The sequence below is a fragment of the Lampetra planeri genome, chromosome 17 (genome assembly GCF_965212315.1).
Source record: "Lampetra planeri chromosome 17, kcLamPlan1.2.h2, whole genome shotgun sequence".
NCBI lineage: Eukaryota > Metazoa > Chordata > Hyperoartia > Petromyzontiformes > Petromyzontidae > Lampetra > Lampetra planeri.
This window is the reverse complement of record NC_136123.1, coordinates 5,769,853-5,796,478: the sequence shown is the minus strand read 5'-3', so window position 1 is coordinate 5,796,478 and position 26,626 is coordinate 5,769,853. Positions and strand designations below refer to the sequence as shown.

Genomic DNA, 26,626 nt, shown 5'->3' with positions numbered 1-26,626 from the left:
ATGGGGAGGCCTTCATACAGCAGTGGATTGGCAATCAAAGCCAGCGTTTAGAATGAACCATTGCATCTTTTTTCATGGTGACGGACGGTGGGTAATGTGTGGGTAACTCCACGCCCTCCGACCTGTTTGACCGGCTTTGACGCGCAGGTTAAATGCCCCCCGCAGAACGAGTTTGTAGTGTGAGCCGCGAACGCGCGCACCGGGGTATAGAAACGACCTTTACATTTTAGCCCAACGCGAACACTCTGGTGCCGGGTCTATCCTATGACCACTGTTTCATTGCTTTCATGGCTTTATTTTGGTGATTTCGAAAAGTGTATTGGTTTAGCCATGTTTGTTTGTTGTAGTACAGAGTTAGACTGATGGCCTTAATCTAAGTTGTCTTGTGGTTGTTGTTGGTTGTTTGACTTGCATCCCACTGGGATTTTTGCACACAGCGTTGGTGTACGGTGATTTTTTTTCTGCAATATTTTGCTGTCTTTTCTTGGATTTTCTGTTTGCACTTAGTCACATATTCACTTTAAGATCTTTTTTGTACATGTTTTTTGTTTGTTGCGGTTGCACCCGATTCAAGAGCCGAATGGCTCACAGGGCTATACCTAATAAATGAACTTGAACTTGAACTATCCGTGCACTCCGCTGTGTATCCGTCATGGGAGGTAATAGCCTCTGTTACTTTTGCAACGGCAATAAATTGCATTCCTGGTGGTCCAGTGCGGTGTCGACCGTGCATGAAGAACTCGCGTGCTGCTAACTGTCGCACGAGTGGGATTTCATTCCCAAGTCACAGCGATTTCCGACTTTGGATGAGCAATTCAGACGATGCTCATCTCCAGTTGACAGCCTGTGGTGGTGGAAATTCTCCATTCCTATGGCTGAGGTGAGTCTATCCAGTCTATCCATAGGATAACCACCGTTGACTTTGCCACAAAGTGGTACTCATTTTATGGACCCCAGAGAGACGATGGACCGAGTCAACTCCCACCAGGGTTTGAACTCGCAACCATGACCTTTGCACTCTGTTGCTGCACCAGCGTAGCCAGATGTTTTAGTCGCTGAGTGCATGCCCAAAGGCTTCAAATGCCAAGCGACGAGCAACAAATAGCACCGTGAGAGTTGGAGTCGACACGAATTACGACGTTCCTTGACTTGAGCTTGGTGAAAAGCGTTGGGTTCAGGGACGATGGGAGGGAATTACAAAGTGGAGCAGTGCGAGGGAAGAATCAAGAGGGAGAAGTGTTTGACGTACATATACAAAGCCAAGGACAAAGGTCCCCTGTGTAGCCTTAACAAACCATTAGTGAGCACCAAAGAAGGCCGACACGGCACACGAGGGGGTGGGTGGCGATGTTTACACGTCACACCGGGTGCCCATTTGAGGCTGAGAGGGCCAGGACTGGTTCACATAATCATCACTGGTGTTGGCCATGAGCGCAGCGCAAAGCACCGCGCCATTACTCCCCACTTGACATACACACACACACACGCAAACACTATACCTGCATAAAATGATTAAATGCTGCTTATTAAATTGCAAGAAATGTGAAACCAAATAGACCAAGTATATTAATACGGCAGAGTAAAATTAGTTTTTGCTTTAGTCCAGGGACGCAGTATCCAAGGTTCACGAAACACATTTAATTTCTGACCAAGGATGGCATTATGCTGCTCATTGCAGATATTCCCCGATGAAACCAGTCACTTCATTTGGTTGTCGTCTGCATCTGTGCTTCTTCAGCTGTGGTTTATCGAAACACCTTGCTTGGTCCGAGCTTCGTGTATCAAATGAGTACCTGGTTGCGATGTGTAAACATCGGCACTAGGGAGACAAAGGCGGCTGAGTGTGGTGCTGTCCATCCCCCCCCTGCCCCCTATGTGTGCCGTGACGGCCTTCATCGGTGCTGACTAACAGCACTTTCCCCAACAGTCTGTTTCAGGCTTCATGGGGGATATTTGTCTTCATCTCATGCGTACATATTACACGTTGGGCACGCTGCACTTTGTGGATTTAAAATTGATTCACAATCGGGAAGCGTGCGCACATTGGATTCTGCGCGTATGGACCCGCACACATTACATGCCAATGGTAAGGTATCCCTGCGGCTAGTGGAGGGGAGGGCCCACAGCAAATGAAAAGGACAACACATGCGAGAGGTTTGCGGTACACACGATGCTCAAGCTAATGAGTCGTTGAATTGTGACCGTTCAAGTAATGAAAATTCACCAAAACAACGGGAGGGGCACTTTGTCAACTGCCGACTCAATATATTCCGTAATTGCATCAATGTGCATGCATCTCATGCATGCATTGCGGTGATATGTAAAACGACAGCGAATCGGGATGCGGCTACGCTTCGAAGCAATATTAAATACAATTGGGAGTGTCAATTGTATTTGATGCAAAGTACGTTCACTGTGGGGGGGGGGGGGGGGCACGTGCCCCCCCAATGATCCGATCTAAATCCCTCATTTCGATCGGATTATTGGAGTTTATTAGTAATAAATCGGCATTTTGCGACCCCCACTGCCACTGCGTAGCATATTATGACGTGCCAGGGACTCTATGAGATGATAGGACAATAGTCTGAGTCCATAATTGGCAATAAGTAACGGCAAAGCAGTTATAAGTGACTCACAGAATTGTGCGCAGTTGCGTATAGAGTACACGACTTCCCTGAAGGCATTCACCTTCAGCGAGCGCGATGCCGATCACACAACGCGGTTCGAATTCGACCCTCGATCGATGTCTGCGCCATCGCCGTACACGCGAATACAAAGCAAGGGACAAGTCCTCACTCACTAACAACTGCTATCATTTTTCATTGCTGGAGGAGTTGCCCCCCCCCCCCCTACCTGAAAATCCTGGCTCCGCCATTGAGTACGTATGTAATTCGATTCCACGTTGCGTTGCGCTGTACGGCTAGCTGCACATTCGACACGCACGTATGCACGTACGTGATTAAAATAAAGTGCAGCAATAACGGCCACGAGTGGGTGTCTGTTGTCGGCATCTCATTAACCCCTTCCCTGCCTGGTTACGCGCGCCGCGCCGCACCACCGCCGCCCAATGTCACCACAAAATCGTCCCCCACGCCTTCGACAGCAACAGGTGCCGAGGGGCGAGAGTGCATCAGGAACCCCACCGGCCGCGCCTCGCGAGTGACGCATGCACGAGATCCATGGGATGTCAGGTGCGCGCAGAGCATCATTCGTTCAGTCAACGGGAGGCAATGGGGCTGTTTCATCTCACTGGCGATGGCTGGTGGGGAAGGCGCGGGGGGTGGGGGAGGGACGGGAGAGGTGTGGAGGATAGGGGGCGCGGGGGGGAGGGGTCTTCAAAGTGTTACTCACCACTCGGTGCAGCATGCCCAGGACGCTCTTGTCACGGTTCTCATCCAGCCCACCGGCCCTCACGCTCCGAATGGTTGGTGAGCTCCCATTGGAGGGGGAGCCCTCGCTCGTGGATGAGTTCCCATTGGTGGCTGAGTGTGGTCCATTGTGAGCGGCCACCTGAAATTGCCCCCAAAACAACGACGCCAACATTGTCATCTTTAAAATGATCATCATACATCAATCATACATCATCCAATCATTGTCCTCCATTCACCATCACCATTTATCATCCATCCACCACCATAATCCATCCAAACATTATCTATCCATCACCATTGTTTATCCATCCTTTCAATAATATCATCGTCCTGCTATAACCCATCCATCATCTATTTATCACCGTCATCAATCTTCATCATCGTCGTAAACGTCGTCATCATGGTGATTGTCAGTCATTGTTATCACTATTTAATCTACAGTTTAACACGAAATTTCCTGTTAAATTCTCAATAACAGGGCGCTGATGTGCAGAATTGCACCTCTGCTTAAACGACCCAACTCTTGTTTTATATCTCTCTCTGTGCATATTTTGTTGCACTTAGTTTAATGCGTTTCTGTTTGTCTGCTTGAAAATGTAAAGTGTTCAATGTAGGACTTTGAGATGCTTTTGTATTTAGATGCTTTATGAATTCAAAATTGTATTTTTATTGTCACAATCATCATCAATCCCGATTAATCAACATATTTGAACTCATTCATTATAATCACCGCCATCAATCACTAAACTCTGCCACCTACTCAATAAGTCATCATTATCATCATACTGGTTAATGCCACCAGTATCACTGGCCACAGTTTAATAATTTTTAACGAGAGTAGTGTAAGTGTGAGCACAGGGCGAGCTACCGACACGAGTCAGTCTGGATTTATACAGCGTCCAAATTCAACACCGTCACGATGCTGCACGCACGCACACACAAAACAACCACTAACACTTCTAGACCATCGATGTCACGATTTTAAACAACGTTTTTGATAAAATCGTGAAATCTTAACTCTATGCGCACACAGGCCTCAGGAGATCACCCGGCAAAGCGCGACGCTTTCAGGGAAACACGTGGAGCCGTAGCTGACACGAAGCTACCCCAAGCTGACACGTGAACGTACAAAGTAGCCAATCGTCAAGACACCTGCTGGAATTGCATTTGTGTGCGCTATCTGGTGCGTCGTTTCTCTTGAAGTGCCAACGGCATTGGGTTTAGAATGCTCACCGAAGCGTGAAAAGGCTACGTCATAACAAAGCAACAGCTGGGCCAAGCGACTCGCTGCAGACAAGCTGATGGATGGAATAATGGGCCCAACGTCCCATTTGCAGGTCGGCTCACTCTACTACCCTGTGTGCAGCCCCCATTATTGCCCCATCCCACTGCCATCACCCCATCCCACCATCAACCAATCCCACCATCGACCAAATTTAACACGTTCCTGCGGAGGGAGCTGGTAGGAACGTTGGGCTGCTCGGTCAATGGCCAGGGTCAACGGCGGCGTGGTGTATTCCGCAAATATGCCCGACTGTGAGGACGGGCACAAGCCGGCGTGAGTAGGTTAAACGTTGAGTTTTATAAGGGCACCACGGGGTGACCAGCCCCTCCCCACCCAGCCCTACCCCTCCCACCCCCCACCCAGCCCCACCCTCCCCTCCCCACCCAGCCTCACCCTCCCCACCCAGCCCCTCCCTGCACGACGGACGGACACAATAATCCCCTGTGGGCTGGTGTAACCAGGAGGTTCCTACCAGTAAAACTGAGTGAAAATGCCACCACTGTTTAAAATGACAGACACCTGCTGGAAGGTGACATTCAAAACTAATTACAGTGGATTAGATTTCATAAAAACATTTTACAGAAAGTTTGTTAATCAGATGAAGAATATTGGTTTAACAAAAAAAAGCGTTTAAAGAGCCGCTCTTGTAAGGGTCTGAAGTGATTATTTGATTCTGCTGGTTTTGAATATAATTCTTGAAATGTGCCCTTATCCAATAACCATCAGAATAAGTGAAGTTGAATTAATAGCAGAATTGTCTTTGAACATTTCAAGAACAACATCTTCTCGCAATACCATTTTTTCCTGAATCGTGAACAATCTTTTAATTAAAAATGTAACATATATTCGAATCTTTCGTGACTGCAAGGAATTACTCTTTGGTTCTTTCGGTAAAGTCACGTAGAAAGGAAATGTTATATTATTATTTAATTTAAATCTATTATTAGTATTATATTATTATTGTATTTCTTTCTACGTGACTTTACCGAAATAACCAAAGAGTGTAACATATATATTTAATTTATGACACCACGTGAAACGCTTTACAAAGGATGCTTTAAATACTCTGATGGAAAATGACTCATGACTCAATTGAATGTTAACGAGGCAGCAGCGATGGGGACGACGCTGCTCAACAAAACACGAGCGCACACACCAACTTGCACAACCCTCACGAAGACAAATATCCCCCGTATAGCCTCTAACAGACTGTTGGGGCAAGTGCTGTTAGCGAGCACCTATGAAGGCCGGCATGGCACGTGATGTTTACACATCGCAACAGGTGCTCATTTGAGGCCGAGTCGACCTAGGGGGAGGCCCAGGACCGATTCAGATAATCGTCACTGATGTTGACCGTGAGCGGGTCGCCGGGTTCGTAGCGCAGCGTAGCGCTAACTGCTAAATTACCGCTCCCACACAACCCTAACGTGCGCACGCTTGTTCATAGCAGCACAATTCACCGCAGACGTCCCAAACACGTGTACACATTTGCAGCGAACGGTTCGCGCGTGAAATAATGCGAGCTCGCACGTGCACATACAAAAGCGCGTTCGTACACATGCGCAAACGTGAACGCACGTACTTTTATCTTTAAAAAAAATTAGATAGCGCATTGTGCAAGGCGCTTTGCACAGAATTAAGAGTGGTACATAGGAATACAACGGTGGAGACAAGGTGAATGAAATAGATGAGAGGAAGCAATGGGGGGAGGGCAATGGCGGAGCCAGGATTTTCAGGTAGGGGGGGCAACCCCTCCAGCAATGAAAATGATTGCAATCGAAACGTCGTATGCTAGTATTTTATTTTATTTATTATTTTATCTTGATACGTGACTTTACCGAAAGAACCAAATTAAGTTTGAGTTGTTAGTAAGTAAGGACTTTTTATTCGACGCGTGTGCGGCGATGGCGCAGCCATCGATCGTGGGTCGAATTCGAACCGCGTTGTGTGATCGGCATCACGCTCGCTGAAGGTGAATGCCTTCAGGGAAGTCGTGTACTCTATACGCAACTGCGCACAATTCTGAGTCGCTTATAACTGCTTTGCCGTTACTTATTGCCAATTACGGACTCAGACGATTGTCCTATCATCTCATAGAGTCCCTGGCACGTAATAATATGCTACACAGTGGCAGTGGGGGTCGCAAAATGCCGATTTATTACTAATAAACCCCAATGATCCGATCGAAATTAGGGATTTCGATCGGATCATTGGTGGGGCACGTGCCACCCCCCCCCCACTGGCGGAGCCTGTGGGGGGGGGGGCAAATCTGCGATGCGTGAATTCGGTGAAAGCTAAATTGATGACAGTAAATGATGACGATGAATGGATTGAATGAGTGGGGGAATGAAAGACATGTAATGAGAATGTGACAAGGTAAATGTAGGGGCGGCGGTTATGAGGGGGAGATTAAAGGGGTCGTGGGGTGAGCTCTGGAAAATCACCGAGTTTTGAGTGCGGAGCGGAAACTAGTGAGCAAAGGTGACTGTTTAATACATACACACACACGTGCACACAGGCACAGACATGCACACACGTACACACGGGAATGGCACACATATGCCTAATCAGTGCTATTAGTGAGCTCCTATTAAGGCCAGCAGGACATGCGGGGGGGGGGGGGTGACCAGCACCACGCCCGGCACGCCTTTGTCTCCATAGTAAAGATCTTTACACATCACACCAGGTACTCATTTGAGGCTGAGTCGACCTAGGGGAGGCCTAGGACCGGTTTAGATAATCGTCACTGGTGGTGTTGGCGTTGAGCAGGAATCATTTTCGGGTCGCTGGGTTCGTAGTGCAAGCGTGCTAACCGCTCCCTAACAAACATACACACACACATGCACAAAGACAGATTCCCACCTGTATAATAATCAGAAAGTCGGGCAAGTGCTGTTGGCGAGCACATGTTTTGACCAGAATGACACATGAGTGATGGTGTGGCCAGCACCGGGTGCCTCTGTCTCCCCAGAGCCGACGTTTATACACTGCAACTAGATATTGAGTTTAGGTTGAGTCAACCTAGGGGGAGACCTAGGACCCTCTGGGATATCACTCTCCACTGAAGTTAGACAAGGCCAAGCATCGAACCCAGGTCGCTGGGTTCGTGGCGCAGTTCTAAAACCACCACGCCACTGCTCCCCACATGCCCACACAGGAGGACAAAGGTCCCCCCCATATAGTCTACACAGGCTGCGAAATACAATGCTGCTGGCAAACATCTATGAAGACTGTCATCATGGCATTCAAGAGGGTGGTGTGGCCAGGACCACATTTAGCCAGCTTTGTCTCCCCAGCGCTGATGTTTACAAAGCACACATACACACACACAAAACATGCACGTGCACACAAAGATAATCGTCACTGATGGTGGCTGTGAGCGGGAATCGAACCCAGATTGACAGGCTCATAGCGCGGTGCGCTTACCACTACACTACCGCTTCTCCCGTGCGCATACGCACGCACACACACACGCACACACGCACACAGTCAAAGACACTTGTATGGGCGACACATTAATTACATCTTAGTGAGACCCACTCGCCCGTGTGCAGCAGATTGCACATTGTGTTGTTTCTATTAAACGCTGATAAATATTCCGCGTGCAGCTCGCGCTCTTAGGAGCCAAGTGCTCTTGTGCTCAAGTGCAGAGTCCTGCTGTTGCCTGTTGACTCAGGAGTGGGTGGCACAGCAGTGACCTTCAGAGGAACCAATTTCTGTCGGCAGCCCCTCCAAGAAAATAAGGCCACGGCTCAGTCGACACGATGACTGAGTACTACCGCAAAGAAGGGCGAGTGGGCTTGGGCATCTGCACGTCGCTAAGAGAGATCACGGCCGGTGGTCGAAACTAATGACGACGCGGCAGCCAGGACGTCCGGCACGAAGATGGAGTGATGAGATGAGCTCGTGCAAAAGGTGTGTGGGTGGTAGGTGGATTGTTACATTGCAGGAGCGTGGGAGAGGCCGACGGCATGGGGAGGGGCTTTGTCCTGCAGTGGAGAGATCTAAATTGAAAACGAATTTCTTTAGAAACTGCCTTTTTTGTGTTTCTTTTTTGTTCCTTCCCTGGCACATCCGATTAGCACGGTTGGCTATGTACGGCGTGAAAGAAGTTCAACATACATACATAAATAATGACTGTATTTTAGAGTTGCATTTATTGGCTAATGAAATAAACATTTAATCTATTATTGCTTCGATGCTAATTCCTAGACAGTCTGGGAATTGGCATCTGTATTCAGCTGGCAGGAATGGGTTTGTACCGAGATCTGGTACCACCAGTCTTGTGTTGAACTTTAAACAGTGTACTGCACAGTTATGACAGACCTACACTGAGAAATATGCCTGGGTGTGGTCTGTGGTGGAAAAAGTGGCGACCTGATTCGCTAATGACATTGGCAGTTTGGTCATGAGGCTGAGATAATAATACTTTAATTTTACAGTATACTAGCATAAGTACCCGGCGTTGCCCGGGTGAAAAATATATTTCTTAATAACCTTACATATATACACACCCTCACCACTCACCACTCACCCTCACCACTCACCCTCACCACTCTCCCTCACCACTCTCCCTCACCACTCTCCCTCACCACTCTCCCTCACCACTCTCCCTCACCACTCTCCCTCACCACTCTCCCTCACCACTCTCCCTCACCACTCTCCCTCACCACTCTCCCTCACCACTCTCCCTCACCACTCTCCCTCACCACTCTCCCTCACCACTCATCCTCACCAATCACACCCTCACCAATCACCACTCACCACTCACCCTCAACACTCACCCTCACCACTCACCCTCACCACTCACCCTCACCACTCAACATCCCCTCACCACTCACTAATCACCACTCACAATCGCCACTCACAACCGCCCTCACCATTATATTTTTGCCCCAGTCAACGCCGGATATTTCCCATTCGTAGAAGTTTATATCAACTCTATAAGCAACTTATATTAAACAGGAAGCGCGATCCTAAAGTAATTTACAACCTTCGATTAGTCCTTTGTGCGATTCAAAGAATCGATTCCTGGCATGTTGGGGGTTTACATTTTGAATGATAGAGTTTCATTTTCATTGTTATTTTATTTTTTCAGGAGTTTTTAATTACATTTTTGCCCCGGTCAACGCGGGATATTTCCCGTTCGTAGCAGTTTATATCGACTTTAACCAACTTATAGTAAACGGGAATCGTCCGAATCTAAAGGAATCTACAACCTTCGATTCCTTTGCGCGATTCAGAGAATCGATTCTTGGCGCGTCGGGTTTAAAAGTAATTACACAGTTGTTTTTTCATTGGTATGTAATGTTTGAAAGTTTTCATAAGATTTTAAATGTATTTTCCCCCCGGGCAACGCTGGGTATATCGAGTTTATACCACAAATGCGTGCGCATATTTTTAACGGGAATTAAAAATGGCGTCCACCGGCAGCGAATGCGTCGCTACCCGTTGCCAGGGGCAACCGCCGTCCAATGAAACTGCGTATGGTCCGGCGACACACAGACACACAGACAGACAGACAGATTTGCGATTTTATATATATAGATAGTGAATGGAGCAGAATCTGTTATCGTCGTCGACTGCCAATGTCCTACAAAGTAAAACTGCCGAGCTCAAGGAGGGCATCATCAGAGCCGTCAGCGGTGGCAGCGAGAACTGCTTGTGACCCCGTGAACTACGCCGGCGGTCGTGCGCGCCGGAGTGAGACGGCATTTGGTAGCTTCGTCCCAATTCTCTCACCTCTGCTTTTGTCTTCTTGGCTTTGTCGCTGTCGTCCTCCTTCTTGGTCTGGGGGGACAATTTCACGCAAAGCCGGTGAGGGTGACGCCTATGCGATGGGACGTGTTTCCTGTACAATGCACGGTGTGATGGGACGTGTTTCTTGTACAATGTGCGGTGTGATGGGATGTGTTTCCTGTACGATACACGGTGTGATGAGATGTGTTTCCTATACAAGGCGCGATGTGATGAGACGTGTTTGTTGTACAATGCGCGGTGTGATGGGACGTGTTTCCTGTACGATGCACGGTGTGATGGGACGTGTTTCTTGTACAATGTGCGGTGTGATGGGATGTGTTTCCTGTACGATACACGGTGTGATGAGATGTGTTTCCTATACAAGGCGCGATGTGATGAGACGTGTTTGTTGTTCCAGCAGGGGTGGGGAACCTTTTCCTTACTGAGCACCGAATAGTTTTTTCAAATACCTTTGCCAAGCTACTTCGACTATTGGCTGCCCATCGAAATGACGGTTGCTGTCTTGGAAGCTTGGAATTAGTTGATGTTATCCTTTGTTTTATTGTTATTATTTTTCAACGTATAATTGTTTTTACGCATGAGAATTTATGGTTAAAAATACTGATCTGGTTGACACAGGGCCGCACATTATTAACACACACCTTCATGGTATCCATTCATAACGCATCATATAACGTGCGTGCCGATTGAACGTAGAGACTCCCTCGCATTGTCATTACTGACCGAGCTCACCAAAATTAGACACGCAGGTTGAAAATATTCCGCCCTCGAGTACCCGATCAGTGCAGCTAAGATCCTAGCAGTGACTGATAGATATTCTAGATTTGAAGCTTTCGTGACTGCAAGGATTCATACTGTTAGGTTTTTTTCGGTAAAGTCACGTAGGTAAAAAAAAAAATATTTATTTATTTACTTATTTATTTTTGCCTACGTGACTTTACCGGAAAAAAAAACCTAACAGTATGATAGATATTGTTTGCGAGCTATTTCGAAGTGTTCGACCTCATGTAGCTGCAGGCCGTATGAAACGAAGTAGCGGACGTCAGGCTCCCCGCCGCTGCTGTGGAAGCGGGCGAGAGTGGTGCGCGATTCGAGTGGTGAGAAGTGGCGTGCGGTGGTGGTAGTGGTGGTGGTAGCGGTGGCGGTGGTGGCGACGGTGGTGGCGTGGGTGGTGGCGGTAGCAGTGGTGGCGACGGTGGTGGTGGTGCGTCATTCCACTCACTATTTGAGAGAAGAACTTTGAGAAGGCGTTGTCTTTGCTCTCAGAGGGCTTGGTACCTCCTTCTGTTTTGTTGGCCACCTCCTTTGCCTGCTTAAGACGAAGACCAAACTTTTTACCACCATGAAACGAGATAATAGCCCATCAAACTAATTACGAATAAAAAAAAATCCTCGAAGAGATTTCACCTTCAGGGTTTCAAGTTCATTGTGGTGATATAGGTCACCACAATAACGAAAGGCAAAAATAAATAAAAACAACCGTGTGTTGCAAGAGAATTCTAAAATATTGCACAAACATGAATCAACATTCAGTAATAAATCCCATGTTGTACAAGTCAGCTCTGGGAGATTATTTTTTGACTGATCGTAGTCCAATTACACAATTATGTTCCAGTAACATAGCAACAGACAGTACTTTAGTACATATCAGTACATATTCATATAATATTAAAAAAATTTAAATTTAAATTAGTAATATACTGTATTTCTAACATGTAAACACAGACAAGGATATATGAAGTGACGTTATCATAAAGAATCGACAATTTAGCATCCCCTTTGTGATATAGATTAGAAAGTAACTGAGAACGCTTTTGAAGCGATTGGAATTTCAGGTATTTGGGGCTCTAAAAGAGAAGTGGCAGAGAACCAAAGGATTAATGTTCCTTAGTACAGTGCAGTTTATGGTTGCAGGGTTATCTAAGAATGTGAGGGTTCTGATCCTGAATAACCACTTTGGATAGCATGTGGGTGTGACGTTGCATTTCTCTCACCTGTGCTCCAGCCTTCTCTGCCTCACTGCCCGGCTCCACCTTCTTGGCCTGTCAGCACATTCATCGCAATTGCTTTACGACCTCGACTTTCCAAAGTCCAACTTAACTAAGCAAGACTGTTTCAATGACGGCGTAAGTGAGCGAGATTATGAATTCTAGTTTTGGTTGAGTAGTCCATTGTCATAGATGTGTGGGGTGTGTTGTCTGATTTTAATTATACAAGTCTTGAGTCATCCTTCTCCCCAGCAATACAATTAATCTTGGTTATTCACAGTCACGCTTCGAGTTTTGAGAATCTATTATTTGGCTTGTTTTTTACCATCTTGCGTGTATTGTTTAATTACATATTTACAGTCCAGTTCGTAGTTTATTTCCTCCATTAGTCACATTAGTCACATTATAACATTAGAATACCATTTTCATGAATTCTAAATAATAAATTCTCAAGTGCGCAATTTAACGCATGCAATATTAGCATACAAATAGATGTTAAGTGATGAATCGTTTTATCATGACACGTCTAATGTTCGTTTTTTTTTTCTTTCACAAGGAGGGGTATAGCACGGATGAGTCAATCCCACACAAAGCCTCCACTAGGCCCAATGTATAATAAAGGCAGTGGCCCTCACAGACCCTGCGCACTATTGTCACTTTCTCCTTGTCCAAACTCAGGGGCTTCACTGAGCCCTTAAGGCCCTAGATCTGCAGATAACCGTCAGGATGTTCACTAACCATGTAATGGCTCATTTACCAAGTCCGAGTTTTACATCGACTATTTTTTGCAAATGACACGTAAATTATATGCTCATAATCAAGGTTTTTGGGTTAGATCACGTAAGTATAAATGTGTCGGTGGGCTGAAGTAGTAACTTTTTGGCGTTTTGTTTACGTGGCAAATCCCTTACTGATTGGCCGTGTCGGGTGGTGAAGGGTTTCGACACATTTATACTGACGCAATCTAACCCAAAAAAACCTTTATTATGAATAATATTGGTTGCGAAAGCCTACGTGTTAAACCAAATGATATGCTAATATTGCATTCATGCTAACGGTATGGACCAAACTTCGGCGATGAGAGAGAAAAAAGAAGAAACGATAAAATAGAGATGGTATTTAACAAAACAAATACATTGTGCTTGATTCGAATCGCTACTATTAATCGTGACAATTCATCAAATTGCTGAAAAGGTGGTGGGAGGCAAATTTGTCACATGCCCTGTTACCGTCAGTGTGAAGTCAGGGCATTGGTTTGGTGGGTTGCAGTGCATGGCGGTAATGTGAGTTGTTATCAGGTGATGTAACATGATGTAGTTGTGTCTTTGGCTGCTTAGGAGTTGTCCTTACCTCCGCTTTCGACTGCGTGTCCTTGCTGGGCTCATCGGTCTTCATGGACTGTGGGTACATTGGCAGGCTCGGTGAGGAGAAGACGCAAAAAAGGAGGCGACAAATCTCATGTGTTCCCACAGCCAATGCCAAGATTCCATGAACTTTGTTCAAACTTCCATAACCACCGTGACCTCTGCGACAAAGTCACAGCCATAGTCACATTCGGTACGAAGCACCCTGTGTGCCGGTGCAGGGAATGTCGAGGCCGGTGTCATGTGGACAGATATAGCGCCGGTTTTCGTTACCAGCCGTCGGAAGAAATTGTTCACGGGATTCTGCTTGGTCTCCGCCGTGGTGCTGGTCTCCACTTTCTCGCTCGTCTTTCCTCCGGCCTGCTCGCACAGAAGACTCGCTCGGTCACACGCCTAAGCTCCGATTCTTCACTGTGGCAGAAAGGAAGTAACTGAATGGTGAAGAATGATTCAGGGTTTGGCCTCACCTCGGCTGCGACGTCCGTCTTACTGTCCGGCTCTCCTTTCTTGGGCTGCTGACACAACCGCAAGGATTGTTTTAAAATCTCAGTTGGTTACGTCACACCTGAACATGCAGACCAACCTGTTCTCTTAACACAATTGCGGGGGGCTATTTGCAAATAGGGGGAAGATTACCCATTTTTCACCGATAGTTATTATGAATCATAATTTCAACTTGTAATGCCCCGCACGGCATTCACTCACTCTGGTGGTGTGCAGTGCTTGGCGGTAATGCGAGTTAGTTATGGGTTGGTGTAACATGATGCAGTTGTGTCTTTGTCGGCTTAGGAATTGTCCTTACCTCCGCTTTTGACTGCGTGTCCTTGCTGGGTTCATCAGTCTTCATGGACTGTGGGTACATTGACAAGACATGGTGAGGAGGAGGAGCTGTGTGTGTGTGTGTGCTGTGTGTGTGCTGTGTGTGTGCTGTGTGTGTGCTGTGTGTGTGCTGTGTGTGTGCTGTGTGTGTGCTGTGTGTGTGCTGTGTGTGTGCTGTGTGTGTGCTGTGTGTGTGCTGTGTGTGTGTGTGCTGTGTGTGTGCTGTGTGTGTGCTGTGTGTGTGCTGTGTGTGTGCTGTGTGTGTGGTGTGTGTGTGCTGTGTGTGTGCTGTGTGTGTGTGTGTGCTGTGTGTGTGTGTGATGTGGGAAGCGGTAGTGCAGCAGTTAGCATGCTGCACATTTGAACCCGGTGACCCGAGTTTGATTCCCGCTCATGGCCAATACTAGTTATGATTATGTGAACCAGTCCTTGGCCTCCCGTAGGTCGATTCAGCCTTAAATGAGTACCTGGTGTGGTGTCTAAAACATCACCACTGGGGAGACAAAGGCAGCTGGGAGTTGGGCTGGCCACCTACCCCCTTTGAATGCCGTGCCGGTCTTAATCGGTGCTCGCTAACAGCATTTGATCCAACAGTCTGTTTAAGGCTATATGGGAGATCTTTGTTTTTGGCGCTGTGTGTGGATTCACCGGGAGACAGGGAGCCCGTATGGGTGCTGTGAGGTGGCTATGCCTACAGCTACATCGTTGGCACAGTCATTCTTAGTCAAATTGGCAGCTGAGGTGTGGCAGTGCCCCATCTAGAATTAGCTTTTGAAAATCAAATCAAATGTTTTTCTTCATTGAAATAACTGTTAAAACATCCATACAAATTAAAACCAAGTAATTTTGTAATAAAAAATATGTTTTTTAAACATATTACCACGCTGCTATCAGCGCATTTTTTTTACGAAATAAAAGAGGCGCCAAATCTAGCGTGTTCTTACGGCCAATGCTAAGATTCCACAGAGTTTGTACAAATTCACGACTTCCGTAACCACCGTGACCTCCGTGACAAAGTCACAGCCATGGTCACGTGCAGTATGAAGCGGCCTGTGTGCCGGTGCAGGGAATGTCGAGGCCAGTGTCCAGTGGGGAGACGTAGCGCCGGTTACGTTACCAGCCGTCGGAAGAAATTATTGACTGGATTCTGCTTGGTGTCCGCCGTGGTGCTGCTCTCCACTTTCTCGCTCGTCTTTCCTCCGGCCTGCTCGCACAAGTTCAAGTTCATTTATTAGGTGTAGCCCTGTGAGCCATTCGGCTCTTGAATCGGGTGCAACCGCAACAAACAAAAAACAAAAACACGAACAAAAAACATCTTAAAGTGACCATGTGACTGAGTGCAAACAGAAAATCCAAGAAAATACAGCAAAATATTGCAGCAAAAAGCACCGTACACAAAAATGTGCAAAAATCCCAGTGGGATGCAAGTCAAACAACAACAACCACAAGACAACTTAGATTAAGGCCATCAGTCTAACTCTGTACTACAACAAACAAACATGGCCAAACCAAAAAACTTATCGAAAATCACCAAAATAAAGCCAGAAAAGCAATGAAACAGTGCAGGTCATAGGAACTGTGACCGAATTTTCACAATAAACGACGTAAACAACATGTACTACCAAACTCTGCAGCACAGACGACCCACTCAGTAACACGCCTAAGCTCTGTCTCTTTACTGTGGCAGAAATAAAGTAAATGAATTGTAACGACTAATTTAGGGTTAGGCCTCACCTCGGCTGCGACGTCTGCTTTTCTGCCCGGCTCCTCCTTTTTGGGCTGCTGACACAACCGCAAGGATTGCGTTAAAATCTCAGTTTGGCTACTTCACACCTAAATATACAGAAGAATATCTTCTCTTAACACAATTGCGGGGGATATTTGCAAATCGTGGGAAAATTACCCCTTTTCAAAAAGAGTTATAATCCGCACCTCCGATTAGTACAGTTGGCTATGTACGGTGCAAAAGAAGTTCAGCATACATACATACAATGAATCATAATTTCAACTTGTAAAGCACCGCACAGTCATTCGCTCACTCTCGAAGAGAGAGACGCCAATTAATGAATACTTACATGAAGATCGATTGTGCAAAATTAATAAACATTTTCATATGGACACCCGAAGGTTGTAACTAGTAACAGGATTTACGAAAATATAACTCCGTGTGTGTATTTTATGGTGATTTTAAGGGGTGACACTGAACATTTCCATTTCTTGACCACATCTTATAGCCAACGCCCTGGCGGTCACCCATCCAAGTACAAACCAGGCTCAAATCTGCTTAGGTTCCGAGAGATTTGATGGGATCTGGCACATTTGATCGTAGTCATCGTCACTATCGTCGTAATTTAACATTCATATCACGCTCAACACAACACAATTCTAACATGAAGATGGTGCACAGCGAATTAATCTGTCAGCGGTTGAGTTCACGAGCGTATGACGTCACGTACAGGAGGCTTGCCTTTACCTGACACTCCAGCAGCAGTGTTTGCAAAGTTGTGCACATTGTGGCGTCGTGGTGCCATGTGAGATCACGAGTTTGTGGCGATGGTGGCATTTAGATATCGTGGCCTCACCTCAGCCTTGGCCTGCTTCTCCTTGGCAGAATTGTCGTCCTTTGTGGAGCTGTCGTCCTTGATGGACTGTGGACACATCGACAGGGTGTGTGAGGGGATGCTCTTGTGCCGGTGTGCTTTGGAATGGACATGTATTGTATGAATATTTAATGTTACATTATTTAAAAGGGACATAAGCAACCCCCGCTGGGAGCAAGACCAGCTGTGCTTGTATCTGAAGTAGTGCGCAGGCATCGGAAGTTGCCCATCGCCTTCCCTCCACCAGTGTAACATATGAATGTGTTGCTTATATCAGAACAGTGTTTACATCAGGTGTGCTCGTATCCAGCTTCCACTGTTTATAATTGCGTTGCGTAATTTTTTTCCTCGCCGAAAAAATCTTTCTGCGAGTCTTGTCTACACAATGGGAGCGTCTAGTCTTTGCCGTATTTGTTTCCATCTTAGGGTTGCGGACAAATCTCTTGCAAAAAAAAAAAGAGGTCCCTCAATTGAGTCGGTACCCTCATTACGAATACGGGTCGTTATTCTGCCAATCGGTCCTTCTAAGGAGATGGTGTCGGTGGTGGTTTGAGAACCGGGGTGCAAAAGCACGAGGGGAGCCGTGGGGGCCCTGTTACCAGCTCTCGGAAGAACTTGCTGACGGGATTCTGCTTGGTGTCCGCCGTGGTGCTGCTCTCCACTTTCTCGCTCGTCTTTCCTCCGGCCTGCTCACACAGACGACCCGCTCAGTAACACGCCTAAGCTCTGTCTCTTTACTGTGGCAGAAAAAAAGTAAATGAATGGTAACGACTAATTTAGGGTTAGGCCTCACCTCGGCTGCGACGTCTGCCTTTTTGCCCGGCTCCTCCTTTTTGGGCTGCTGACACAAGCGCAAGGATTGCGTTAAAATCTCAGTTTGTCAACTTCACACCTAAATATACAGACGAATATCTTCTCTTAACACAATTGCGGGGGCTATTTGCAAATCGTGGGAAGATTACCCCTTTTAAAAAATAGTTATAATCCGCACCTCCGATTAGTACAGTTGGCTATGTACGGTGCAAAAGAAGTTCAACATACATACATACAATGAACCATAATTTCAACTTGTAAAGCACCGCACAGTCATTCGCTCACTCTCGAAGAGAGAGAGGGCTCTCCCCCCCCACCCACCCCAGGCCAGCTCTATGGTGCTCTACACACTGAGGTGTTATTAATTATCGGCCAATTAATTAATTCGCTCATTCATTACATTGGCCGATAATTATCGGCCAATTAATGAATATTTACATGAAGATCGATTGTGCAAAATTACTCAATATTTTCATATTTTCATATGGACACCCGAAGGTTGCAACTGGTAATAGGATTTACGAAAATATAACTCCGTGTGTGTATTTTATGGTGATTTTAAGGGGTGACACTGAACATTTCCATATCCTGGCCACATCTTATAGCCGACGCCCTGGCGGTCACCCATCCAAGTCCAAACCAGGCTCAAATCTGCTTAGGTTCCGAGATTTGACGGGATCTGGCACATTCAGGGTGCTTTTGATCGTAGTCATCGTCACTATCGTCGTAATTTAACATTCATGTCACGCTCAACACAACACAATTCTAACATGAAGATGGTGCACAGCGAATTAATCTGTCAGCGGTTGAGTTCACGAGCGTATGACGTCACGTACAGGAGGCTTGCCTTTACCTGACACTCCAGCAGCAGTGTTTGCAAAGTTGTGCACATTGTGGCGTCGTGGTGCCATGTGAGATCACGAGTTTGTGGCGATGGTGGCATTTAGATATCGTGGCCTCACCTCAGCCTTGGCCTGCTTCTCCTTGGCAGAATTGTCGTCCTTTGTGGAGCTGTCGTCCTTGATGGACTGTGGACACATCGACAGGGTGTGTGAGGGGATGCTCTTGTGCCGGTGTGCTTTGGAATGGACATGTATTGTATGAATATTTAATGTTACATTATTTAAAAGGGACATAAGCAACCCCCGCTGGGAGCAAGACCAGCTGTGCTTGTATCTGAAGTAGTGCGCGGGCATCGGAAGTTGCCCATCGTCTTCCCTCCACCAGTGTAACATATGAATGTGTTGCTTATATCAGAACAGTGTTTACATCAGGTGTGCTCGTATCCAGCTTCCACTGTTTATAATTGCGTTGCGTAATTTTTTTCCTCGCCGAAAAAATCTTTCTGCGAGTCTTGTCTACACAATGGGAGCGTCTAGTCTTTGCCGTATTTGTTTCCATCTTAGGGTTGCGGACAAATCTCTTGCAAAAAAAAAAAGAGGTCCCTCAATTGAGTCGGTACCCTCATTACGAATACGGGTCGTTATTCTGCCAATCGGTCCTTCTAAGGAGATGGTGTCGGTGGTGGTTTGAGAACCGGGGTGCAAAAGCACGAGGGGAGCCGTGGGGGCCCTGTTACCAGCTCTCGGAAGAACTTGCTGACGGGATTCTGCTTGGTGTCCGCCGTGGTGCTGCTCTCCACTTTCTCGCTCGTCTTTCCTCCGGCCTGCTCACACAGACGACCCGCTCAGTAACACGCCTAAGCTCTGTCTCTTTACTGTGGCAGAAAAAAAGTAAATGAATGGTAACGACTAATTTAGGGTTAGGCCTCACCTCGGCTGCGACGTCTGCCTTTTTGCCCGGCTCCTCCTTTTTGGGCTGCTGACACAAGCGCAAGGATTGCGTTAAAATCTCAGTTTGTCAACTTCACACCTAAATATACAGACGAATATCTTCTCTTAACACAATTGCGGGGGCTATTTGCAAATCGTGGGAAGATTACCCCTTTTAAAAAATAGTTATAATCCGCACCTCCGATTAGTACAGTTGGCTATGTACGGTGCAAAAGAAGTTCAACATACATACATACAATGAACCATAATTTCAACTTGTAAAGCACCGCACAGTCATTCGCTCACTCTCGAAGAGAGAGAGGGCTCTCCCCCCCCACCCACCCCAGGCCAGCTCTATGGTGCTCTACACACTGAGGTGTTATTAATTATCGGCCAATTAATTAATTCGCTCATTCATTACATTGGCCGATAATTATCGGCCAATTAATGAATATTTACATGAAGATCGATTGTGCAAAATTACTCAATATTTTCATATTTTCATATGGACACCCGAAGGTTGCAACTGGTAATAGGATTTACGAAAATATAACTCCGTGTGTGTATTTTATGGTGATTTTAAGGGGTGACACTGAACATTTCCATATCCTGGCCACATCTTATAGCCGACGCCCTGGCGGTCACCCATCCAAGTCCAAACCAGGCTCAAATCTGCTTAGGTTCCGAGATTTGACGGGATCTGGCACATTCAGGGTGCTTTTGATCGTAGTCATCGTCACTATCGTCGTAATTTAACATTCATGTCACGCTCAACACAACACAATTCTAACATGAAGATGGTGCACAGCGAATTAATCTGTCAGCGGTTGAGTTCACGAGCGTATGACGTCACGTACAGGAGGCTTGCCTTTACCTGACACTCCAGCAGCAGTGTTTGCAAAGTTGTGCACATTGTGGCGTCGTGGTGCCATGTGAGATCACGAGTTTGTGGCGATGGTGGCATTTAGATATCGTGGCCTCACCTCAGCCTTGGCCTGCTTCTCCTTGGCAGAATTGTCGTCCTTTGTGGAGCTGTCGTCCTTGATGGACTGTGGACACATCGACAGGGTGTGTGAGGGGATGCTCTTGTGCCGGTGTGCTTTGGAATGGACATGTATTGTATGAATATTTAATGTTACATTATTTAAAAGGGACATAAGCAACCCCCGCTGGGAGCAAGACCAGCTGTGCTTGTATCTGAAGTAGTGCGCAGGCATCGGAAGTTGCCCATCGCCTTCCCTCCACCAGTGTAACATATGAATGTGTTGCTTATATCAGAACAGTGTTTACATCAGGTGTGCTCGTATCCAGCTTCCACTGTTTATAATTGCGTTGCGTTATTTTTTTCCTCGCCGAAAAAAGCTTTCTGCGAGTCTTGTCTACACAATGGGAGCGTCTAGTCTTTGCCGTATTTGTTTCCATCTTAGGGTTGCGGACAAATCTCTTGCAAAAAAAAAGAGGTCCCTCAATTGAGTCGGTACCCTCATTACGAATACGGGTCGTTATTCTGCCAATCGGTCCTTCTAAGGAGATGGTGTCGGTGGTGGTTTGAGAACCGGGGTGCAAAAGCACGAGGGGAGCCGTGGGGGGCCCTGTTACCAGCTCTCGGAAGAACTTGCTGACGGGATTCTCCTTGGCCTCTGCGGTGGTTCGGCTCTCAACTGTCTCGCTCTTCTCGCTCTTCTCCCCCTTCTGCTGAGACCAAACAAAGCAAAGTTCCCCCCTGCTTTAGCCTTCCTTAAGCGCTGCGGGGACCAACATCGATGCACTGAGCAGTGGCCTGTTAAAGCCGGCACAGCTCACAAGGTGTCGGTGTGACCAGGCTCATGGCGACGCTACCTTCATCTCTCCACTTCTGAAGGTTGACCACAGGCACTCACTTTGTATGCCTTCAGAAGGCCCAATACGGGCTCAGATATGATTATCCACTAGCAGTGCTCATGGCCACGGATATACAGTGCAACAGTCACCAATAGCAGAGATCCCAACATTTACGAATTGTACATTTTGTATCACACGCTTGGAATTAGACCGAGACAGAACGACCAACACGTGAACCGGAGAACATACGCAAATTGGAGACATCATATTGACTTTAAAAAAGTAAGCGGACTTGTGCAGGACATGTCGTTAGGAGGGATGATGATGATGGGCGGTGGTCAACTCTCATGATGAAGTGGCAGCCAAAGGAGTGATCATGCCCAAGAGGACTTCCTCTGAGGAGATGGATTGATGACATGAGCTCATGGTTCAAGAGTTAGATGCCGTTGTTGCATCAAGCAACAATGAGGGATGGTGACAGCTTGTGAAGGCCTTCATCCAGCAGTAGAGCCAGCTGAGCTATCAGCTGATTGTTCAGAAGCGACCTGACCACACATGGAAGATAATTGTATTTTTTACCCTTTTATCTGGCAACAAAACTGACACCTTTTTTACGAGGAGTCATGTTTGCATAGACCACAATACCTGCAGTCGGAATGCAAACAAAAAACATAACTCTGATAAAGTATGCACTGTCCTTTAAGTTGATTAGTCCACACCCGAGACAGCTTTCCTTAGAGCCTAGTCTCACATGGTGTTGGACCAGATGACGCCAAAAGGCGCAGGTCTATGCAAACATGACTCCTCGTAAAAAAGGTGTCAGTTTTGTTGCCAGATAAAAGGGTAAAAAATACAATTATCATATTTTTTACTGGAAAATGAGGTTCCAATGGAAGCTCAACAAAGTGACTTATTGCGTGTAGGGTTACATTGTCAAGTCATTTAGAATACAACAGAATATTATTACAACAACAAAAACATATACGACAAATCTGCAGACCTTATTTTACAATAATTTAATACGAATTCGAATATGGCTAAGAAAAGAAGGCGAAGTAGCTGAGAAATGGATTGTAATTTACCGAAAGGGAAAGTGACCAGATGTCATGAATTCTAAACAAATTGGCTTAAGGCAAAGGGAAAACAGGGAACAAACACACCGTCGAATGAAAAACATTCACAACGGCTTTCGTCAAGCTTACTCACCAACATTTTCTCCAAGCTCAGCTTCTGGTCACTTTTCGATTTAAAGCTTTCATGACTGCAGGGATTCATCTTCTTGGTTCTTTCGGTAAAGTCACGTAGAAGGGAAGTTATGAAATAATAAAAAAAAATAATTTTATTACGTTTTATTTTGTATTATTTTATAACTTCCCTTCTACGTGACTTTACCGAAAGAACCAAGAAGACTTCTGGTCACTATTAACTTTAGGCAGCGATGGAGAGACAACGTGGCGCACGGACTCAAGAAGCACCAGTCGAACATGATGCCAAACCGAAATCAGTAATTAGCGCATGCTCGGTACGGTGAGAACGAGTACCCACCTCGGCTTTAGGCGGCTCCTCCTTGCTGGGATCGTCCTCCTTCTTGGACTGCGGAAACATTCGTGGACTTTGTAAGGATGTGTGTGTTGACAGTGGGTTTGAGCAGTGGTCAAGTGTTGGTAAAGCTGTTCGGAGATAGACTGGGTGGTGATCTACGTGTTGGTGAGATGTTGAAAAGTGGTCTGAGGTGTGACCAAGTGTTGGTGAGATGTTAAGATCAATGAATGATGGTGTCAAGATGTTGAGAGACGGTTTGAGTGATGGTCCCTGTGACCGAGATGTTGAGAGACAGATTGAGCGGTGGTCTACGAGGTGGTGAGTCAATGCGGGAAGGATTGAGTGGCAGTCTATGTGGCAGCGAGGCGGTGAGCAGGCATGTGACGTATGTGGTGGAGAAGTACGGACTCGGTCACCATTTGCGTGAAGAACTTTCTCAAGGGGTTCTCCTTGCTGTCGGCAGAAGCGGTGCTCACCACGTCCTTCTCGCTCGCTTTCTCTTCTGCCTGCTCAACCAAGACACGCAACCACGTCGGCAACTACACGTTACTCCTCAAACTCGTACATTTCATGGGGCAGAGTCAATTCAACTGGCAGTCTGTGGTCTGCCGAGCTACGGCTTGTGGAGAGATGAGGCTTTTTCGAGATGTAAAGAGACACAAAATACCGAGACAAAAGGGAGATAAAGAAGAGGCAGAGATGGGAATGCTGGAGGCACCAGGTACGGATTAGAGGGCGCTTGTACAGGCGTTATGACCAGGGCCGGATTATGACACGCTGGGGCCCTGGTAAAAAAAAAAATCGTTTAGCTTAGCACGGATGGCTATGTACGGTGCGAAAGAAGTTCAACATACATACACACAAATTCCACATTCTCCGGCTTATAAGACGGAAAGGAAAGCCGCATCCCATAATTTTGCTTTAAAATACATCGGCGGGGTGTTGGGGGCGGGAGTAGAAAGTGCTTGTATTGTAATCTGGAGAATACGGTACACTGTATTTATACCAGCAAGTGCCGCCGTCTGCAAAACGTAATTTCTGTTCACTGCCGGCGAGTTCTTTGTGTCCCAGAACACCGGTGCCTGGGCACGGAACCGCACAGAGGCCTTGCTCAATGGCGTGAGGCGCACTGGTGGGCGGTGTGAGGGGTTCCTAATTTCACACCTCCACGTCTCGAAGCGAGCGGAGGGGGTGGGGAGGTTGCGGGGTTGGTGGAGTGGCATTGATTAGAGCCGTTTGAACAACGTGCAGAATAACGGAGGAAATGCGGATGAAGCAGTTGAATTTCCTGGCGTCCCAAGTTTCCCAGCATTTGCCAGATGCGCCTGCGTGTGTTAAGGTAACCGAAAAGGCATGCACGATCTTATAGATATAAAAATAATTATTATAATTAGGCATCTGACAGTTGACGTTCACCAACCTGCACTGACATGATTGGTGGGTGTGGGGAGGCCCTAATCCAGCAGTGGATTGATAAATGCACATGTAGCCATTCAGCCTGAAACCCAGTGCCCTTTCCCAGAGATTCAACGTGTTGTCATGATTCAGAATCAATGTGTTTAGTCTCATTTCTAGTCTAATTTGGAATGTTTTGTTAGATGCATTTGCATATGTGTAAGGCGACAATGCAATATTGTTTATTTAAATATTTTTGTTTTACCAGGTAAGGCCCACTGAGCTATATAGCTCTTTTTTTCAGAAGCGACCTGGCCACAAATGATAGCTCAACGAAGTGGCTTATCATGTCGAAATGTAAAGCAACCATATACTCTAAATGTATATTTCTAAATCTGGAGGGAAACACCGGAGGACCTGGAGAAAAATCCACGCGGCCACGGGGAGAGAGACACGCAAACTCCAAATATACATCTTCTTGGTTCTTTCGGTAAAGTCACGTAGAAGGGAAATAATAAAATAATATAAATATAAAACAATAAAAATTCTCACGACGTTTCGACTGCAACACAAGCAATCATCATCAGGTGTGAAATCCAATTTTCTTGCTGTGGATTTCACACCTGATGATGATTGCTTGCGTTGCAGTCGAAACGTCGTGAGCATTTTTATTGTTTTATATTTATATTATTTTATTATTTCCCTTCTACGTGACTTTACCGAAAGAACCAAGAAGATGAATCCCTGCAGTCACGAAAGCTTGAAATCCAAATATACAGGCAAGAGAGTTAACACCTCGCCACCACGTGTTTAGAAGGCGCAGCAGACCGAACAAATAGCTTCAGATTGCCATACACATGATTCGATTCATGTATTGAGAGTGTAAATATTGCATTTAATCAATTAAATGAGCCGTCATTACGTGCTTTATAATGCCCTTTATGAAGGAAACCCTCACTGAGTCTTAAGACTATTTTTAAGAGCGTCCTACTTTGGGATATTTGGCAAATTATAGGAGGGAATCGGAATGCCTGGTTAAAATACACACACACACGCTCACAACTCCCACAGAGATAGATTCAGGAACACATGTCTGCATTGCCACGTCCTGGCTACCTCGAAGTAATAAAGTTATTTCATGAAAACCATCATTTATTTGTTTGGCTTTGTTCGTTCGAGACTGAAGGAGATTGGTGAACGTGAAAAGGTAAAGAGAAGGCGGTGGCAGGTGGAGGCCGGGGTTTGAGAAATGCCGGAGTAAATAATTGTGCGGGCAAAGTACCTCTTCCAGGGGGCATTTCACCTTCTTTTCTTATTTATTTCCTGATTAAATAATAGTATTTTAGAAAATCGAAAAAGAAAACCCACCCCCTCGCACAACAGGAAATAAAATATCACTCGCGGGAGCTTGCAGTAGTTTTTTTTTTCTAAAGGCCAAAAGCATTCAATTTTTCCACAATAGCTATTTGGAATTTGAAATATATACTCTTTTATATATATATACGCGAATGCTTTCATGGTAGGCAACAGGCAAAGCCGGTATAAGTGGTATTTTGTGCAAAGGTTACAAACTCAAGATGCCTCGAACACCGGGAGTCACAACCCTGTGTGCACGAGTGCAGACAATCATGACGATGATATTACATTTTTACAACGCGGAATTAGACTGTTTGTAAATTGATCTTCTTTCGCACCATACATAGCCAACTGTGCCAATGGGAAGTTTGATCAGTCTGGAGAATTTGACTTTGAACAAACATCGCAATATAGGACCCCAGAGCTTGAGAAATTGTTGCCGCTGGTTCTGGCCGCCCTCCCGCGTGTCTCTGGTTTCCCCGCGAAAGCTGTGCACGTTACAAATTCCACGGCGTTTTGAGAAGACTAAACACACATAATTAACATTGTTGACATCTTCCTCCACCAATATCACACACTATCCTCTTTTCCAGTCACATACTTCGTCAAATATAAACAACACCTCATTTATGAAATGCAGTAATTAACACTCTCCCAGGCTCTATATTCTGATCGTATAGCGACTCCGAAGTCCGTGTCTGACATTAGACCTTATTTATTACTTCACCAGTTATTCATGG

The 26,626-nt window shown here is 46.1% G+C and overlaps 1 protein-coding gene across 41 annotated transcripts in view; it reads right to left on the bottom strand.

Annotated features, from left to right (window-relative positions):
- LOC144723312 (uncharacterized) overlaps positions 1-26,626 on the bottom strand; it is an 82,753-nt gene that overhangs the window by 10,267 nt on the left and 45,860 nt on the right. For 4 of the 41 annotated variants that reach the window (XM_078601986.1, XM_078601961.1, XM_078601952.1 and 1 more), the window contains exons 8-27: positions 23,552-23,644; positions 23,139-23,186; positions 21,372-21,467; positions 20,756-20,821; positions 19,774-19,821; positions 19,580-19,666; positions 18,963-19,028; positions 17,981-18,028; positions 17,787-17,873; positions 17,170-17,235; positions 16,322-16,369; positions 15,705-15,791; positions 14,571-14,618; positions 14,236-14,283; positions 14,042-14,128; positions 13,755-13,802; positions 12,411-12,458; positions 11,639-11,728; positions 10,399-10,446; positions 3,352-3,510 (exon numbers count right to left, since the gene is read on the bottom strand). In XM_078601986.1, coding sequence (XP_078458112.1) covers positions 3,352-3,510; positions 10,399-10,446; positions 11,639-11,728; positions 12,411-12,458; positions 13,755-13,802; positions 14,042-14,128; positions 14,236-14,283; positions 14,571-14,618; positions 15,705-15,791; positions 16,322-16,369; positions 17,170-17,235; positions 17,787-17,873; positions 17,981-18,028; positions 18,963-19,028; positions 19,580-19,666; positions 19,774-19,821; positions 20,756-20,821; positions 21,372-21,467; positions 23,139-23,186; positions 23,552-23,644 — 1,416 coding nt within the window. The remainder of the gene's footprint in view (positions 1-3,351; positions 3,511-10,398; positions 10,447-11,638; positions 11,729-12,410; positions 12,459-13,754; positions 13,803-14,041; positions 14,129-14,235; positions 14,284-14,570; positions 14,619-15,704; positions 15,792-16,321; positions 16,370-17,169; positions 17,236-17,786; positions 17,874-17,980; positions 18,029-18,962; positions 19,029-19,579; positions 19,667-19,773; positions 19,822-20,755; positions 20,822-21,371; positions 21,468-23,138; positions 23,187-23,551; positions 23,645-26,626) is intronic. The other 37 variants (XM_078601989.1, XM_078601962.1, XM_078601988.1 and 34 more) reach the window with 31 other exon arrangements.